This window comes from Sylvia atricapilla, chromosome 1 (assembly GCF_009819655.1).
Source record: "Sylvia atricapilla isolate bSylAtr1 chromosome 1, bSylAtr1.pri, whole genome shotgun sequence".
NCBI lineage: Eukaryota > Metazoa > Chordata > Aves > Passeriformes > Sylviidae > Sylvia > Sylvia atricapilla.
In genome coordinates this window covers 4,241,588-4,260,569 of record NC_089140.1, presented here as the reverse complement: position 1 = coordinate 4,260,569, position 18,982 = coordinate 4,241,588, and the positions used below count along the sequence as shown (strand labels likewise).

At 39.6% G+C, this 18,982-nt stretch overlaps 1 protein-coding gene and 1 long non-coding RNA gene across 6 annotated transcripts in view; one reads left to right on the top strand and one right to left on the bottom strand.

Moving 5' to 3' along the window:
• LOC136358081 (uncharacterized) overlaps window positions 1-18,982 on the top strand; it is an 829,601-nt gene that overhangs the window by 48,528 nt on the left and 762,091 nt on the right. The window lies entirely within an intron of this gene.
• Window positions 1-18,982, bottom strand: part of CTDSPL (CTD small phosphatase like) — a 79,022-nt gene that overhangs the window by 13,295 nt on the left and 46,745 nt on the right. For 2 of the 5 annotated variants that reach the window (XM_066313770.1, XM_066313754.1), the window contains exons 3-5: window positions 13,509-13,541; window positions 6,693-6,794; window positions 1,598-1,654 (exon numbers count right to left, since the gene is read on the bottom strand). In XM_066313770.1, the coding sequence (XP_066169867.1) occupies window positions 1,598-1,654; window positions 6,693-6,794; window positions 13,509-13,541 (192 nt within the window). Of the gene's footprint in view, window positions 1-1,597; window positions 1,655-6,692; window positions 6,795-9,877; window positions 9,932-13,508; window positions 13,542-18,982 lie in introns of all 5 variants that reach the window. The other 3 variants (XM_066313736.1, XM_066313745.1, XM_066313763.1) reach the window with 3 other exon arrangements.

Here is an 18,982-nt window from a genome sequence, read left to right as displayed (position 1 = left end):
CCACTCCCTTTGTACCCAGTAGTGGGGATTTTGTTTGTTTGGAGGGGTTTTTTGGTTGGTGTTTTCTCTTTTGCCCCACATGGAGTCATCTCAGGTGCCAAAGTGCATCATTTTTGGTGAAGAATCTGAGAGTTTGCAGCAGGGAATGGAAAAGCAACAGGCTTTTGAAAAGTCTGACTGGGAAGCCCAAGCCTTTTATTGGGCTTTGTTTCAAAATGTAAATCTGTCATCCTGACAAGAGAAGTGATCCCAACTCTGAGCCATTAAAAAATTCACTTTCAAAAGCATTCTGCAAAGTTTCAGGAGAGAGAATTTGTCTGTTCTACAGCACCAAACACAACTAAAGCCCACATCAAATCAGGACTGAAAATCACAAATTTCCCAAAACATCACTTAAATGTTATAAGCACCAGCTCTGGTGAACATTACAGGGGGAAGTACCCTAGATACTGATTTTTTTCAACATAAAACAGTCCCAATGTAAAAACTGCCAAAACAACTATTACTTTAAAAGCATGTTTCAATCGACTGACTGATATTCAGTCATCATTTTAAAAGTGACAAATACATGGAGAGTTTCCATCACAGGAAATCAGACAAAACTCTGAACTAACTTTATGATCCACCAATTAGGACAAGATCAAAACACACAAACCTTTTTGTCCAAGTAGAAATATTTCATAAAGATAATACACAAACAACATGTCAGAAATTAAAAGTACTTAAAATTTCTGTTAAATCACATCTAGGGAAGGTTTGCTCCTCCCTAATTGTAACATCCAACACCCAACACAAGATGCTTCAAACAATTTACAGAGTTTATGTATCAGAAAGGCTCAACTTCACTTAACCTGTTTAATTCATCTCCAGCAAAAACTTCAATGTCTGCCTGAAGAGGGAAAGTAACAGCACTGTAATTTATTTTATTCAACCCTTCAGACATGGTTACTGATTAAAGACACCAATCCAAGATACATTGAGGAGAGGACTGATTTTCAAATTATAGGTGCTAGGCATTTACTCAAAACCATTTCTTAGAGCCTGAAGTGATGTTCTTAAAGAATAAGACACAGAAATCAGTCTCATGATTTTGTCCAGACCTTTCAAATATGCTGAAGTATGTAACTCCTATCAGAGGAACTTGAATTATGTACAGGAATAAAAGGGGTCAGAAATTGAACACAGGTTGCCACAAAAACTGAATAAATGTCTATTCTTCCCTTATAATTTTATAAAATATAAAAGACCTTTAGCATATGAGCTATCAGCAGCTATTAAAGCCAACCTATGTCCTCTTTGCGTTGGAGGGAATAAAAAATGGAGTGTTCAAGCAGCTTCTTCTGGGCCCAGCAATGTTTGAAACCCCACCCTTACATAATTTCCTCTTTGAGAATGTTTCAGAATTGACAAAGAGTCAACTATTGAAGTCCTGAGAGAGAAACTTCACCTGACCACACCAGGATGCCTGTCTGCATTCCAGAATACACAGCTTCCATACTTTGCAAAAGGAGAAATTATTGGATATAGAGCAGCGAATGGAGGAAGAGAACATTCTGGGATTCAGAACAAAATGCTGAAGGAGAAAAACAGCTCTTACCTGATGTATGGTTCCATCAATTTCAACAGGAACAATGAAATCAGCATTGCTAATTGGCTGGAAAGAATGACAAGGAAATAATCAGCATTAAAAATAAGATTGTTACAGGGAAAAATTTCAGAGGCATAAAAGGGAGGAGTATCTACTTCTGAGGAACAAGTTAATAATCATTATTGACTACACATATCCACTCTGTGTGTGCTCTTACACAAGTCAGCAGCTCACAGTTTTAATTCCAGATGCTGCACTTCCCTCTTCTCTCCTATTTTTATGCTTCATAAAATCTAGCACACTTCACTGCTTGAATAAACCCCCATTTCCACTGAGTGTGTTCATCAGGAAAACATCTCTTTGGAGAAACTCTTCTTGGATAAATGACCATCAAGAAAATCAACTGTGGACTGCACACATTCTACTCGAGGTCATCAACTGGTGACTGAAGCAAAAATAAAGACAGTGGTAAAAGTAATACCTAATGGTATTGGTCATATTTGAATCAGCAGCTGCAACAAGACTTACGTTGTATAGCTTAAAGTATTCTAAACATGCCAATACCAATCAACCTGATCATGTAAAATTGCATTTCAACTCCAAAGGGAAGAGCAGGCACAATCTGCCCAAGTCCTTGAATCCGTTTTTCCAGCCTGTCAAACACAACTTAATTCTCAAGACTTACTGTGAAAAACTGCTGCTCAAGTAAAGATTGCCTTGGAAAGCAGGAAAAGGGCCTTGCAGACAGTTCAGGAGCATATAATCTAATCCTGGCTAGACAGCAGGGGTAGCTGGGAACAGGCTGCTGCCAATGTTTGCTGGTTCAAGGGGACACCAGCTTAGGTGCAGCACATACACTGTGTCCATTCTAAAAAACCAGCCATGTAAAGATACCTGGCTGAAGCCTGGAGCTCATTCCATCACCTGCAGGCTGGAAATGGCTGAGACAGAGCTGCCAAATACATGTGTAACATGACTGATTAGCAGCCAGCATCTTTCATGGATATACTGCCCAGTCTGTAACTGGTATTACCAAGCCAAGGCTGGAAAACATCCTCTCTCAGCTCTGCGAGATTTGTACAGACATTCCCACCTGGAGCAGTCAACAGGCTCATCTCAGGAACCACCAAGAAGATGCCCCTGAAGTATCTGTGGGACTGGAAACAGACTTTATACTCATTCAGGGGGGGCAAAGGTGTGCCAAGAAAGCAGAGAAGCAGCTGAGGTAAAGTGACTTAAGAAGCAGATCACAACCTGGGGAGTCTGAACAGGTGCTCTGTGAAAAAAAAAAATGGTGGGAAAAGAGGATCCTGAAGTATTAACCTGCCAGCAGCACTTTGATCCCACTCCCTGGATAAACCAGATTCTAATTCCACTGTCAAACAACCTTCCTGCCAGGAGAGCAAAATGACCACAAGAATTTCTGTGGAGGGAAACACCCTTTCTCAGGAGCAAAGAAGTGAAGGAAGATGGTTTGATCTGACACCTGCAAGTGCTGGGTCTGAGGGCACAGGAGAGGTTACATGGAATCCTCTCAGCCTGACCAGCCAGGATTGGCACCCAGACCTCCAGAGCAGCTGCTGATGGAGGATTCCATCCTCTTGCTGACCCCTGTGCTGGTGTGATCTGAAGAATTCCTCGAATACACACAGATCAATCTAGATTTTTCTGATCTGACACTGAGCAATTCTCCCTTTCTGCTCTGGGAAAAGACAGAGAGAAGACTCCCATCTGTCCCCTGCACGAAGCCTCTCAGATAGAGAAGATCCTCTGCAGCTCCAACAGCCACAGAACAGCTACACAGAAGCTTCACCTTAAAAAGAAACACAACTGAATTATAAAGAAGCCTCAGCCACCAGTTTTCCAGTGGGTGCCAGCTCCCTGCAGACTTTGAAGAGGCTTGCACACACTTGAAGGATTTAGATATGCATGACTTCCTTCAGCAAGAGAAAGACTCTGCAGCAGCAAAAGAATAGGTCACTGCAAGCTGCTGAGGTTTTGAAGTCCACCGATAAAACTACAGCTTTTACAGAATTTAATCCTAACAGGAGTAACATCAGCCAGAGAAAACCACATTCGGTGTGAGAAACTTGTTTTTTTCCTAACAAAAAAAAAAACCTCACCCCCACACTTTGTAACCAAACTACTCCCAACTACATTTTTGCTTCTCCCACTTATACTTCAGGTATTATGTTGCTTTCTTGGTGGTGGTATGGAAAGGAGCATGGAACTGGAGTTCTGTGCCCCTCAGGAAGGGAAAAGAGGAGAAAAGAGGAGAAAAGAGGAGAAAAGAGGAGAAAAGAGGAGAAAAGAGGAGAAAAGAGGAGAAAAGAGGAGAAAAGAGGAGAAAAGAGGAGAAAAGAGGAGAAAAGAGGAGAAGGGTTTGTGGCACGTCTGTGCCTCCAGTGGGAATCACAGAGACAGAGCCTGGAAGGAGGGAATGCACCTCCACTGAAAAATCTTAAACTCAGTTAGAACCACTTCTATTTAAAAAAAAAAACCCAAAACTTTCAGCATTTTAAATGTTCTGAAGTTTTTTCACTGCCAGTTTTGAATAGGGCTACATTCCAGGCTTGCATGTGGTTTAATACATTTTATACAAAACCGTGTTTACATCTCCTTGATTTAATAATTTATTATTCTTTTGCTTCTATTATTGTTTTATGATGGGAATGATAACTATCCTGTCTATCTATTCCTTTTTTACTCTTGCCAAAGAACCCCAAACTTTATTCCTTTAATATGCTCCTAACATGAAAGACTAGTACCTCCTTAAAGCTTCACAAATATGCAGGGGCATAAAAAGATGAGAATTACCCTCCCTCAGATGTTGCTGCTTTCATAAAGAGCACTTTAAATATTCTGCCTCTCTGGTTGTGTCAAAAAAAACCACACGTAATCTGCATTTGAAATATGAAGCTATTTCATAACAGAATTACAAATTCTTAAGTATCAGGTGTTTTAAATAAAGCCTTTTGTACTAAAACTCACAAATTTATGTATGCTTTTCCAGCTTTTAAGTGGGGACCTACCTGGTTAGAGCAGACATGTTTTAATGGAAGAAAATTCCCCCCAAATCCCTACAAACTAAAAAAGTACAGAAGTAACTTGACTATCCAGGCAGAGCAGGGTGCTCACAGGTGTTCAAACCCCTGCTCTGCTGGAATAAATCATTATTTTTGATGACAATTAGTGGTCTTAATTCAGCTGAAGAATTTCCCTTCATGAAACAAAACTCAAACAGCACCACTGGACAGTGCCAGCCACTGAACAACTACATTCATTTCCTCCAGCACTTGGTTTTCTCTTACACATCCCCAATCACAGGGTTTCATATTGAAATAACACCATTGTAACCCTCAAATACTGCACAAACGCCAACATCTGCCCAACTCTACTCCCCTCACATAAAAAAAGGACCAGCTTTCTTTCCTTCATACAAAACATTATTCAGTGCTCATCATCAAGCAGAAAAATATTTTGGTTTTTTCTTAAATATCTACTCGATGTCATTTAAATACCCATTAAATATCATTTGAATGAATGGGAGGATTAAAAGGAGCCTGCTAAGAAACACTCTGCAAACCTCAGTCCTACAAGGGAGATTTGCAACTGTGTCAACCATTAAATATGCATTTCTTTACAATGGTTAAAAAAAAAAATAAAAATTAATAACTACGTAAACCAAGTCTCATTTTGTTTCAAAACCAGAAAAAAATCACAGTACAAAATCATCCACAGCACTCAGAAAGCAAACCTGGATTTTTACCTTTCAGGTAACAATAATCCTAATGCTTCATTACACAAAATTGGACTTTTAAATTCAGCTTTCCCTTCTTATTTTTGACCCTTGTTTAAATAGGAGGGCATGGCTCCTCCCTTCCCAATCCCAAAGTGGTTTTTATTTCCCTAAAAAGTTCTCCAGTGCAAGCTTAGTCTGGGTACAGAAGACAAACATGGCACTGAGGCTGGGAGGTTCCTGTACACCCCCATAAATTGTTTTATACCATAAAGGCACAATAAAGACAGAGAAAAAAAAATAATTCTTCATTTCAGTTTGAGGCACAGGAATATTTGTTCTAATATTTCCATATAAGGTTTTCTTGAATTCAATAAAAGTGGGTGCTGCCAAATTCAAACCACAACACGAATTACAAGTTTGCATTTTAAATACTGGCAACCAAACAAGTGAAGGACTAAAAGAATGGAGCTGATGCTTGCAGTGAAAAATGGAGTGCAAGTATCTAGAAGACTAAGGGTGGTTAATCTGGTTTGGTAGCAGTAAGGTAACATGATTAATTCTTACAAATTCTCCAGTCAATGTATAAAACCAGCAGATGTTTTATCAGTATTAGATTACTAATCATAAATGCTCTCAGCAGCCCAAGCCAATTTAGACTCTTTGTATTTCTAAAGTCTCCTAATTTCAGCCTTAAATAACAGAAAAAACACCAGTACAGTCAGCACCTGCTGAACTCTGAAGGGTTACAGAAGTTGCTTCTTAGAGATGACTCACCAGCAACACCTACATGGTATTTCCTTTCCTGCTCTGAAAACTAAACACCTACAAACAATTACTGTGTTCAGGACAGAAACCTGACCTGGAGAACATCATCCTCCACCACTGGTGCCCAAAATCTCCAGGTTTAAGGTACATCTAACCCAGCATAGTGCTGTGCTGGTTCTCCATTCCCCCACACTAACTATGGCATCATTTCAACTGCAAAAACAAAACCCTGTCTTCAAAGCAACAAATTTTGGACCTGTCCAAAACACAGGTCTTTGGTGGAATGCTTAAAGCCATGAAGTCAATACCTACTCTAGGCCTTGTTGCAGTCAGTGTGATTTTCTCACTAAAATAAAATAAAATAAAACAAACCAAACCAAATCAAACCAAAACAAAATAAAATAAAAATAAATTTTAAAAAGCAATCTCTGTTGTTACTCCCCTGAGAGCTAAATTAGGATGAATAATCACAGCAGAGGCAAGGAGGACTCCCAGGCAGAAGATGTAAGAGGAGTTCAAGTGTTAAGAGGCTTAACAGTTCCTGCAGCATTCACTGACAGATTCAAGCTGCAAGAGATCCCTTTTGAATTAACTTACCTTAAATGAACTGTGCACTAAAGTTTCATCTAAATCAATGACCACACACTTCTTCCCATAGTCTGATGCTGTCAGTTCTGGCAGGAGGTATTTAGCTGGTGGCTATAAATAAAATAAAAAAAGAGGAAGACAACAAAAAGAGTAAAACCTCTATGGAAGGATGACCCTCCTGTCAACATTACTATTCTAGTAATTCCTGGGAGCTGGAATACATGACTTGGAACCAAATGCTCTTCTGGGCTCATCCCAAGTTCATGTATGGATATTAATGGCACATGCAATTGCAATACCCATACAGACTTTTCTTTTTTAAATTTGAGATTTGTTTAGAATGACCTCCAAAGCACTGGAAATTAAAATGGTAGAACACCACTATTATCTAAAAAAAAAAAAAAACAACCATAAAACCAGGATATTTGGTACAACATCTTTTTCCAGTGGCTGTTTTTTCCCAATGCCTGGTTTTGGCTGCTTTTGTTATCCTATTTCCAGCCAATGCCATTTGCAGCCATATCAGGCTGACGGACATTTACCCAAATCATTATTTCTGTTTGCCATGGAAAATGCTGGAATTGAGGAATCTATCCTGATGGAAGACAGCATTACTAATTTTATCTTCCAGGACATGTCTTCAACTCTTGTTTTTACCACTTAGGAGGGTGGTGATCAACTTCCATGTGAATTATGTTCCCAGTCAAGGTATTAAAACTGCAGTGAAAAACCCAACTGGGCTCTTCTACAGCACACTGCCCTGACTAAAAATGGCACCAATCCCATGAATTGACAATTTTTCTGAAAGCAATGAAGATAATCTCATATTCTTTGGATCATTTCCCACTTCCAACACCCCAGTTTGCAATAAAAATATGTTGCTTTAGACTTTGGTACTGGATACTTTCTGAAATCACAGAAATGGGAGAGAACACTTCCATTTGCAGCTGAAACACTGCTGCCACTTGGGGCTTTTTTTTTGATGAAGGAAAAGGATTAGCTTTATAGAAAAGCATGAGTAGGGAGAAGTATAAGACTGAGAGGAAATTAAATTAATTTACACTTGGATACACAACCGTAACTCCATTCTTTTCCTATCTTTTTATCTGTTCACTGTTGCTCTGGTGAGGATTCATCATTTCTCACGGGTTTGTTCTTTTCTGTGGCCCTTTGCAGAGGGGCTGGCAGAGATCTGAGGCAGCCCTGTGCAGGCAGAGGTGACACAGGTGACACAGGAACCTCTGGACACCCTCCAGAGCCACAATAGATTACCAGCCACTGCCTCAATTCAAGTGTCACCTTGATAGATACTGGCCATAATGAACTAATGCCTAATAAACTCTTTAAATGAAGCACCTAACAAATCAGATTCTGGACTTAAATTAAGTGGTTTTAGCTAAAGCAGGAGTTCTTGGGGGATTTTTAAGAGTGTTGATGTAGTTCCTTGCAATTAACATTGACAACAAATCTCTCAGCCACCCAAGTGGAAGCTGCCTACAAACCACTTGTCTCAGTTTATTTCCTCTGAGCACACATCTGACAATCACCTTCAGACTAAAACCAGAATTTAGGCATTAGCTTCTGCCTAATGCCTGCAAAGGCTCCAACCAGGCTGAAATTTATCCAACATCATGGCCAGGTTATGGACAGTCCCACCTCTGCTTGTTGGCAGCTAGGACCAGACCCGAAGAGTTTTGGTTTCTCCCTCCTACTCAAAGCCTAAAAGGTATTTAGCATCCCACCTCAGTTTTTTAATATTAAGAAGGATCCAAACTTGCAACCTAAATGAACTAAAAGCTTGCTGAAAGAAAAATCCAACCTATTTAAAAACAATCATCTTCAGAACCCTTGTTCTAATACTTCTTGTCTTTGAAGATGAAAAAAAAGGTAGGAACATCCCAGGAAACCTTAAATGTACTTATTTAAAAAATAATAATAGTTCAGTTTATTACTGTACTCAAAACTCTTATCTCCTTTGAATTTCTGACTCCATTAATCTGCACAAGCAGTTCAAAGCCAGAAATTCCTTCTATGTGAATTTCTTATCAAACTGAAAATATCTGTATCTATGGAAAACATACTGAAATATATATCCTTCCATATGAAAATGCACATATGAACAATACTAGCACTGTCTTACCACAGATATCTGTATTTTTTTAGCTGGAAATTGTTGCATTTGTCATCAAGAATAGGATGGACACACACCAAGGACTACAGAAAGCAGGAACTTTCATCTCAGAGAGCCCAAATTCCCTGAATGCACACTGACCTGGTGTTGTTTTTTTTTACCCAGCTGCACCTCTGTTTTCTCAAAAGCAGTGGCTGGGAGAGGCACAATTTACCTGTGGTACCCACACAGAGATTCTGGCTATTGCTGGAGCTCCTCTCCCTTTTCAGCACTGCTTTAGGAGATCATGTGCAATCTCTGACCTAACTCGATCCAACAAGGGCACCACCAACTCTCCCACCAGCTTTGGCATCTTGAGTTCAACCTGATCTCGTCTCCTTAAGTTCACACGTTTGAAGATGAGAAGAAATGAATTTTCCATTTCACAAATTGCAATTCTGTTGCCCTCAGCTGCGAAAACATTCACCCTCTGATAAGAGGGGTAAGGAAATGATTCTGAAGCTGAAGTCACTATAAGTTGTGAGGCTGCTAAATAGCTGCTGTAGGACTTGGGAGCAAGGGAGGCATCTCTGAGGCTTTTAGGAACTTGAAAGGAATTGTATGCAAAGTTATCAGCCCATTTGTTTTGCTGTTCCAGCTTTCTGATCTAAAGCAATTTCCACCTGTCAAGGGTAGCAAAAAAGCTTTTAGGCAGAAACAAGCATTGTTCAACGTTGTGTTTTAATTTTCTCACTAACGCAGACAAACCCAAGCAGAGTTCTAAACACCAGATTTCCAGCACAGTGAATAGTTATGGAAGTTTGAGAATGTCTTTTTTTTTTTTTTATACCCACATCAGTTTAAAGACATCTGAGAGGATTAAGAATATTTAATTGTGGCTAACAGCAACTTGTATTTACTATGCAACACTCCCCCAAAAGGCTGCAGGCTTCCACAAAACTCAGCAGAAAAATTACAGGTGGTTGGTTATCTCACTGGTTTGCACTTCAAATCCAACAAGACACAAATTGTACACAAGTTAAACTAGTCACTGTTTTATGGGATTTATGCACTCCAGCCAGACCTTGTAGTGAAACGACTGCTGCACTGCTTCAGTCCCGTGGAAATAGTAAATTCCCTAAGGAAAAAAAAAAAAAAAATAGGGGATGGTGGCGGCAAGAGAACAGGACTTTTGGTTGAAGCATAAACAGCTGGTCAACACAAACCTTGCAGAAATTCACTGTACAGAACAATCATCAGCTTTCCTCCCTGCAGGCCTGTATTTCCCACAGGTATCAGAATTAATGAGCTTTTTTTTTTTTTTAATTTCTCCTCTCTGTACTGGCAGTGTGTTCAAGGCAGAGTGCAGCACGTTAATTCAGTGTTTGTGTCCTCCTCAGCTCACACTTTGGGCTGCACTCTGCAGGGCTAGCAGCTTCTCCCTGCAGCTATGAGCAGAAATACTCTTACAGAAGATAAATTATTCCTACTTAAAGCACAGCTGCCAGCTCCTCTTGTGGAACAGGCAGTGCCCAAAATTTCTTCTAGAAAAAGTTCTAACAAGGATTTATCTAATGTAGGTGAGGACAAGTGGGAAAAACCCCAATATCCCTGTGCTGAGATTTAACTTCTGCAGGGATTCTGAGGGATAATTTTTGATACCACTTGTTAACAGTGGGATTTTAAGCTGAACAAAAGAAGTGTAACTCATTTAAGAGTTGTTTAAGAGGAGTTTGACAACATCTCATTTAAGATGTTGCAGGAGCATGGCTCTGTATTTCCATTTACCTCTTTGTTCAAAAGATTATAAAATAGTGAAGCTGCTCTGGGTCTACTTTGATTTGGGGGTTAGAATGAGAATCTTTTAAAATTCTTTCCAACCCAAACCACTGTATGATTTTATGATTTCTCTACCATACTCCTTTACAAACAAAGCTGAATAAAATCCATGAAAACACAAGCATCCTGAGCTATATTTAATAGATTTTTATTTAACAGATTTTTAATCAGGTCTATCAAAATGTGTCAGCTGGGAATGTTTTGGGCTTCCCTTTTTTAAAATTTTGTGTTTATTTCAGCCCTAAAAATAATTAATTTTGCAGTATTAAGGAAATAATCTATTATGCTGCTGTTTAACCTATGCCTTATCTGGAAACAGCTTCAAAATATGAGCTACAAACACGGTAAAGTCCATATTTAAAAAAAAGCCCAAAGTAATGCTGTTTCTGTTTTCTGAAGAACGTAACTTGAAGCTGGACTATCTCTTGCTTAGCAGTCATCTTTACCAATAACCAAGCAAAAATCCACATTAAGTCAAGCTTTTAAATTCAGTGCAATTAATACAGGACAAATCTGATTGAGCAGAAGATCCACTTCACTGAACTGCACACATAAATGCAAATAAAAACAATGCAAAACGCACATAAAGCAATGGAAGCTTTCAAACAGGTGACCTCAGCACACGGCCAGGTTCAATACATGATAAAAAGCACAATAAAGCCCCAGAAATCCTCATATTTTGACTGGAGGCTTCAATTTGAAAGTGGAGAGTGGGCAGAGCTCAATTTTTAAGAGTCACTCAGGAAATCTCTAAACACTTGAACTGATGACATCTGCAAGGAGTCCTGTAAAAAGTGAACGTCCACTTCATTGTGCCCAAGCTCTGTGTCTGTTTAGATGATTTTTCTCCTAGTTTGTACAACACACTGGAGTTCACACAGCCCAGTTCTCATCCCTAGGTAGCAGAGAATCCAGAATTCCTGCCTTAATGGGTCTGAAACGCAAAATTAAGAGTCCTCCTTGGAGCAAACCTCTGGGCTCCAGTGCTCAGGATCAACACCCCTCCTACGACTGGCAGAGCAACACTTGAATTTCAGGTGTTTTTCCTACCATAACCCAGCCATTTTCCTTCCTAGCACTTCCTCCATGTGCAGCTCCCCTTGTGCCTTTATTTAGATGATGACACAGTGCTGCTGGCTGGTTCCTGAGAGCCAGCAGCACTTTGATACTGGGGGGTAAATGTCACACCAGTGCCCAAGGGCTTCAGTTGTCTCACAACACTCCCGTGTCCTGCTGCAAGAAGAAGCATCAGATGGCACTGGGGAAGGGGAAGGAGTGTTTAAAGTCACCTGCTGCCTCAGAGCTCCACGTCATGACTGCAGGGATAAGTTAGTTTTACTGCCTTGTCAGTGCTGTGTGTCTGTAAAATTGCAGCTAAGCTTAAAAAAATAAAAAAGAAGAAAAAAAAATCCCTTCTTGAGTCATTCCTTCTCCTTCCACTGCCTCAAATCTAACAGAGCACTGCTTTAACATTGCAGAGACGGTGTCCTAACAAAGCACCTGACTTAATTTCTGTACCTGTCAAAGCTCTACTCATTTATCCTTCCAAAATTCTGTTCTGTTTGAATTCTTATTCAGTTAGTACCTACAGTCACTCTTGGGAAAGGTTTTTATTCCAGGTCAGAGCACAGCCAGAACATGTTTCATGTTCAAATTATTCCTAGTGGAGCAAGTACAGTCACCTAACAGAATTTGGCAGGGATGTAAAAAAGAAAAGTAGTTTGGAAATCAGTATTTTCTGATTTACATTTGAGGTTCTCTATTCCTAGACTTGCAGGAATACCAACCACATGCATGTCCATGCCTGTCTACATATCCACCATGCATGAGCCATATCAGGAAGAGCAGGGAAGCAATAAAGAGGAATTTCCAACAGCTCTCAAATCCAAGAGAAGCTGTTGGGAGAGGGAAGATGTGCACAGTCACAGGGATCTCCTGTTCTGCAGAACAAACAGGGGGCTTCTCACAGGAAGCTTTGGAATGCTGGGCTACGTGAGAAAGAAGGGAAAGAAGAAAAAGGAATGGCATCTTGGGGAATATCCAGGTCTTTAAAGGCTACCAAATATCTCAAACAAGAGGGTTGGGTCATTATCTCCACACATCAGCACTGCTGTTTTCTGGGAAACTCTGCAATGATGAAGTGTTGTAAACAGCTCAACAAAAAAAAACCTAAGTATTTTCAGCTTTACAAAGCCTAAGACTTCATCCTTGTAAAAAAAAAAAAAAAAAAAAAAAGAGAGCAGCTTTTTGACCAAAAAAGGTCAAAACTAATTAAATTAAAAGCTTCAGTTTGAAGGTCTTGGTTTTTTTAATTCCTTTTATTTAGCTTTGAAAAATAATTCAGATGCCAAACAGCATTCCAAGTTTAATCCAGGGAAGATAAACAGAAATATTAAGGCCCATAAAGCAGCAGCTGATACCAAGAGCATCATCTCAAACAAGTGCAGGAATGAGCAATAGTCAGTGTGCTCTGCTTTCTTAACGTGACTTATTTCAAATAAATTACACACTTTCCAGCTCTTCTTTTCAGCTGGGATGTAGGGGGAAATGAGAGGAAAAGGTTTTTGTAATTGTCTCTCACACAGTGATGATGAGTCACCTTTTGCCTCTATTAAAATAAGTAACTTTCAGACTACTTTGTGTGTTTTCAAAATGCCAAAAATTCAGATGAAACCCAGATAAAACCCAAACTCTTCTTTCAGTCCCTGTAGAAGACATGCAGCTCAATTCACCTCTGGGGATACAACATCACAGACAGAACATAAAATCCTTTTGTTAACATGCAACACAAAACAGACCTGTTAGACTGCAACATAAAATGAACCAAAGCAAAAGTCATGAGAATTAATAAAAGAAAAAGGGATAAAAATACATACACTTGGTATAGGCATGACCTGCATCTGGTCACCCTGGGGAAAAAGAAAAAAAAAAATCACTGTAAGGGTAATGGCTTTTAAAGGGTAGAACAAAGGTCTGGAGCAGTAAATGTAGCACTCAAACATTTTAAACCAAAAGTTCAAAGTATTCAAGAAACCAGGGTAAAAAAAAAAAATTAAAAATAAAAACAGGATTTTGTATTTTAGTTGCTGAAATGATCTGTTAGTATACTGGCATTTATGATTTTTAGGAGACTGGACTGATAAAACCCATGCTATGATTAATAAGAGATGGCAATAAGAAAGTACCTGTATTTACTGAAACTTTTTCAGCTTTAAGATCTACTAATGGGTATATTTGTCCATTTTCACTGCAGCAGCAAGAGGCTGAGCCAGAGCCTGGCAGCAGGGCAGAACCCCATTCCTTGAACTCAACTTCATTTGACACAAATGACTTGAAAAAACACCAGTATTTTCATTTAAACAACAGCAAAATGTCTGAGAAGGACGGGATGATGTTAAACTAACCCAAGGAATCCAACTTTCTTCATCCAGCAGTACCAGTGCTGCTCCCATGGTCTCATTTTTGCACTGCACTTGGGAGAGGGCAGGAAATTCTTGGCCAACCTGATCTTTCCTCCTCCTCCTTGGACATCCAGAAACAAGGACAGCTCCAAAATGGACAAAGCCTGGCTCAAATGTGCAACTCTCACTGAAAAATGTAAGAGACTCTTGAAGCTGGAACTCTGTTTTCTAATCTTTTCTAATATTTCAAAACCAACTTTGCTTTCTGATGGAAACAGCACATTAAAAAAGGAAGTTGATCCTTCTAGCATAGATTTTGTTTGGGTAGATGATTTTATTCTTTAATATTTGGACAACACAGGCTCTGATCTCCAGCAGAGGAACTGTTGAAAGGGCTGTTTTTCAACACTAGAACAGCCTCTTCCAGCTGAAGAAGCCTCCTGCTTATTTGTTTTCAAGTCTACCAGTGTTGACACATCACTGACAAACAGAAATAATTCCGTATTATTTTTAGTGTTCATTTTTTAGTGCTGCTCAGCAGAAATTTTTACTGAAGTTTGCCCAAAATCCTGAGAAGCTGAAGGAGCAACTAGAGAGCAGCAACTGCCATGAACTATCAAAAACTTGGCACAAGTAAAAAGTACCTGATTTCTAGAAAAACACTCAGAGAGAAGTTGAGAAGAATCCAAGTTTTCCTCAGGGTAACAGCAATAAGAATAGAAAAAAAAATATAATTCTGTACGTTAATATCCTGTTAGTGGAACTGACTTCATGGGAACCCAAAACCAAAGTTGCTAAAGGACTTGCACTGCTGTTTACCTAATTCTTCTCACAGATATTCTTAAATAAAATAAAATTAAAAAAAAAAAAAAAAAAAGGGAGAAGCAAGGAAATTTCTGAAGAGGAACCCTGGATATAGCAGCACAAAAATCAAAACAGTAGTAAGAGTGATGAGAACAGGAAAAACAAGCAGAAAGAAGTGCAAGAGTCTGCTGGGAAAGCAAAAATGTTCATGAACAGGAAAATGTTCCTTAAAAACGAGCCTGCTCTGGGAAATTTCTTCCCAGTGTCCTGCTTCGTTTCCTACTGCCCTGGCACAGGAAGGGAAATGGGTCATAACAGCCTTTGAAAGAGATGACGGATGACTGCATTTGTTAAAGGCTTTCCACGAGCTCCTGATGTTGGTAACAGAACAAAGCTGTTCCTAGAATGCCAAAATTTCCCTATTGTATCCCTAAGACAACCCAGGAACTGATTTGTCCCCAGCCATTGAAATCAGGTGTGGTTTGTTTTTTTTTTTTTATTTTAAATTCATGGGTTTTATTTTTTCCACGCTATATACAGATGGAATGATAAATCCTATCTTTTCCTTTAGCTGCATGATTTTTAGTTTGGAACAACAATTTCCAGCATTTGCTCCTCACTTGACAGTCTATGGCCATGTGTGGCCTCAATGAGCACCAAGTGACAGGCCACACTATTTTGCTTTTTTTCAGAACTGTCTGTATTCAAAGATAAGGAGTTATTTCCCTTCAGAAAAGAAGCTGACCAAAATAACAGATTTATCCTATTAGTTTCTTTGGCACAAAGCTTGCTCTAGACCATGACAAGTTCTTTAAAAACAGTAGTACAGCTATTATCTGACACTTTGAGTGATCTGACAAACTCTCAAGCTGTCTCTTAATAGAGAAGACTTTTTGAGAGGCAAAGAAGTTCAGAAGGAGTGGGCAAAGAGAGGAACCAAACACAGGTATGGAGAGGAGATCTTGTTTTTTTAAACACACCTTCCACACCACATCTTGATGGTGACCAACAGAACCAAACACATGGAATTGTCTTGCTCTGATCAGCAAAGATTAAGCAGGGGGGGGAAAAAAATGTACAATGGTTTTACATCAATCTCAACTATCTTCCTCCACACTGGAGAGTGATCTCCACGTCTCCTCAGACAGCCTGTCACTAATGATGTTCTCATCACAGAGCCCACACTCCTGCTGCTCCTCGAGGTCCCCAGCGTGACTCAGATGCTGCTCTGACCTCAAGAACAGCTCCCCACAAGCTGTTTTCTGCATTTTGCTGGGCCATTTTCATGTGGGACACAGAGAAGAACCTTTTCTCTGTGCTGTGTTATAAACAGAGATGCCTGAAGCAGAGGAGAGTATTGGAGACACGACCACAGGGCATCTACACAGCTTCCCAGCATCACCTGGGGAGAAGGAACCTCAGCTTTTGGAGGGAGAAGGAACCCCAGCTTTTTTTTTTTTTTTTTTTTTTTTTGGTGGAAATTCAGTGACAGGAAAAGCAGAGGGAGCAGCTGCTACCCCCAGAAAAATCCTCCTCCGTATTGTGTCTTCTTCCCTGTTGAGTGAGGATGAAGAGCTTCTCCTCTAACCCAGCAAGTATAAAAACCCTTTTCCTCATTCATGCTTCATCTCATTAACTGGAGCCATCTGCCTGATCTGGATCTCGCTGTGAAACAAAAGCAAGGATGACTCCAGTGGAAGTGGGCTGGGAGTGAAATGGCAGAGTGCCCACAGACTTGTCAGGGCTCCCTCACCCACCACCACTGAAAGCCAAGGGAAAAAAGAGTTTCTATCTTGCTTTTCTCACCTTTCTCTATCTGGACTCCCCCTTCAAGGCTGAATGAATGAAATCTGTATCCACAAACACACCAAAGTCAGCTAAAAAACTTACCCAGAAGAAAAAACTTATGTCCAGAAAATAAAAAAATTGAGTCAAGTTGCTAACTGAAAAAACAGAAATTAAGATTTGAATTTATCCCGAAGGAAACAAACTACAATTCTCTCTCCCAGCACTCTAAAGAAAAAAAAAAAAAAGCGGCTGGAAGGTGTTGGGGAGCTGCCTGCTGCTGAGGAGGCAGGAAAAAAATCACAAAGGAGTTCATGAAGCTGAATTTTTTAGTGCTCCCAGTGACACATCTGGCTCAGCACCGAGCTGCTGATATACCCATTGTCACAGATATCACATCTTACAATGCATCTGCTGCTGTGCTGAATAGCTGCTGCATTTGAAGGGAAACAAACATGCCACAGTTTCAGTAAATACAAGTTATTATTGAAAAAAATGTTGTATTGAAACTTCAGAGACAGAATGGACCATTGATTACCAGTATTAGAGTCACACTTGGACAAGCAGCTGCTCTGTGAGTAGAAGGTTTAAAAGTGAACTCAATACTTTAAAGAAGTTTTTGGGCTTTTCCCCCACCCTCCCCCCACTTAGAGAAAAGAATTCAGCACTGAAAATAACTGTTTAATCAAAACCACACTCAGTTTGGTGTTTTTTCCAATCCCAGGAAGAAGTGACAGAGCACTTGATGTGTCAAGCACCATCTAGTCACATCATGAAGCACTGATTAATCTGAAGCACTTTCTGATTTCACTTTTTTTTTTTTTTCTATTAGAGCCAAATAACAACAACAATAACAATTGTCTCACACATCACAATTATTCTGAAATTTCAGTGCTGTGTTTTTGTCTGCTTCACAAAATACCCTCCCCCCCCCCTTTCCCTCTTTCTGAACAGGTCAACATTTACAAAATCAAGATTCCTAATTAGAAGGAATTAATCACATCAGCTGCAGAATGTGCCAGAAGCAACACAGAACACTGAATTCCAGTGAAACCAGCAGAAGCTTTCCCCATTCCTCTCCTTCCTCTGAAGTCTGTGTCACCAGTTTTCATGTCCCAACTCCACTGAACAGCAAAGGGAAGCACATCCAAGTAATTTTATACTCATTTCTAGTGGTAATTGCTTGACATTATTGTGCAATTTTCCTTGTCCAGTTTTTAAGGAAAGGGTCACAACACATGAACTGACTGGGCCTGGCCAGAAGTGAACCTTGATGTGATAAATAATTAATAAAACATAAAAAAGAGAGAACAGCTTAAACTAAGTGACCACCTGAACAGCAACTTAACAGAATTTAAACAATTCCTACGTGGCAGTGAAACTAGTGAAAAAAAGAGCTTTAATGAAACAGCAGAGGAATTTAAGCAGTGGGTTGTCAGGTTTCATTTTCTTTCCTGAGAGGCAATTTTGTCATTCATTGGACATTTGATTTCACCAATTTAGAATCCAGGGCCCACTGTTGCTTCCCCCACCTTACTTATTTCTGAATCTGGGCACGATGCTCAGTGTAACTCCATCAAATTCCAGCAGCCTGCACAGCTCTGAAACAGCTCTCCTGGTGAAAATCACCAGTCTGACAGTGCAACAATACTCAAACACATTCATTCAATGCTCTTCTTTATTTCCTTAGAAGATTTTCCTACTTACACTGTGTTAGCACTCAAATAAAAACAGAATCAACACATATAGAACTTATTAATCTTTAACACTACATTTAAAATAGCAATGTCAAAGACTTAGACAAGAACCACCTAAACATTTACCTATATTGACTTCTTCTAAAAAGATATGAATATCTGAGTGCCTTTCATTCAGTTAATAAAACCACTCTTCAATTAAATTCTCTCCAATATAATCTTGGATTTTTTTCTTTTAGTCTAAGTTTTGATCTGGTCATTTTAGGAATGCTGTGATTTGTGTCCTGGTCTGGTGAACAAGTATTGCACAATTCTGGAACTGCTCAGTGAGGCAGCAGAGAGTGAGGGTGAGAACTTGTGTGGACACACATGCAATCACTCAAGGCATAAGATATATTTAGAAAATAATTGTTTTGCAAAAATGCAATCTGGACACTACTGACTCCAGACCATTTCAACTCGCATTTTTCTACAGAAAAAAGCAAATTTGCTTTTATATTCTAGTTTCTACTGAAGTCCCCATTTTCTCTCAGCTGTAGTTTTACCAGCAGCCTCACTTCTGCCTCCCTTCCATTCCCCAGCATGGTGGAAAGGAAATTTTAGTCGTTTCCCTTTTTTTCCTCAGATGAATGTGTGCATACATGCTACACACTCCTCAGCTTT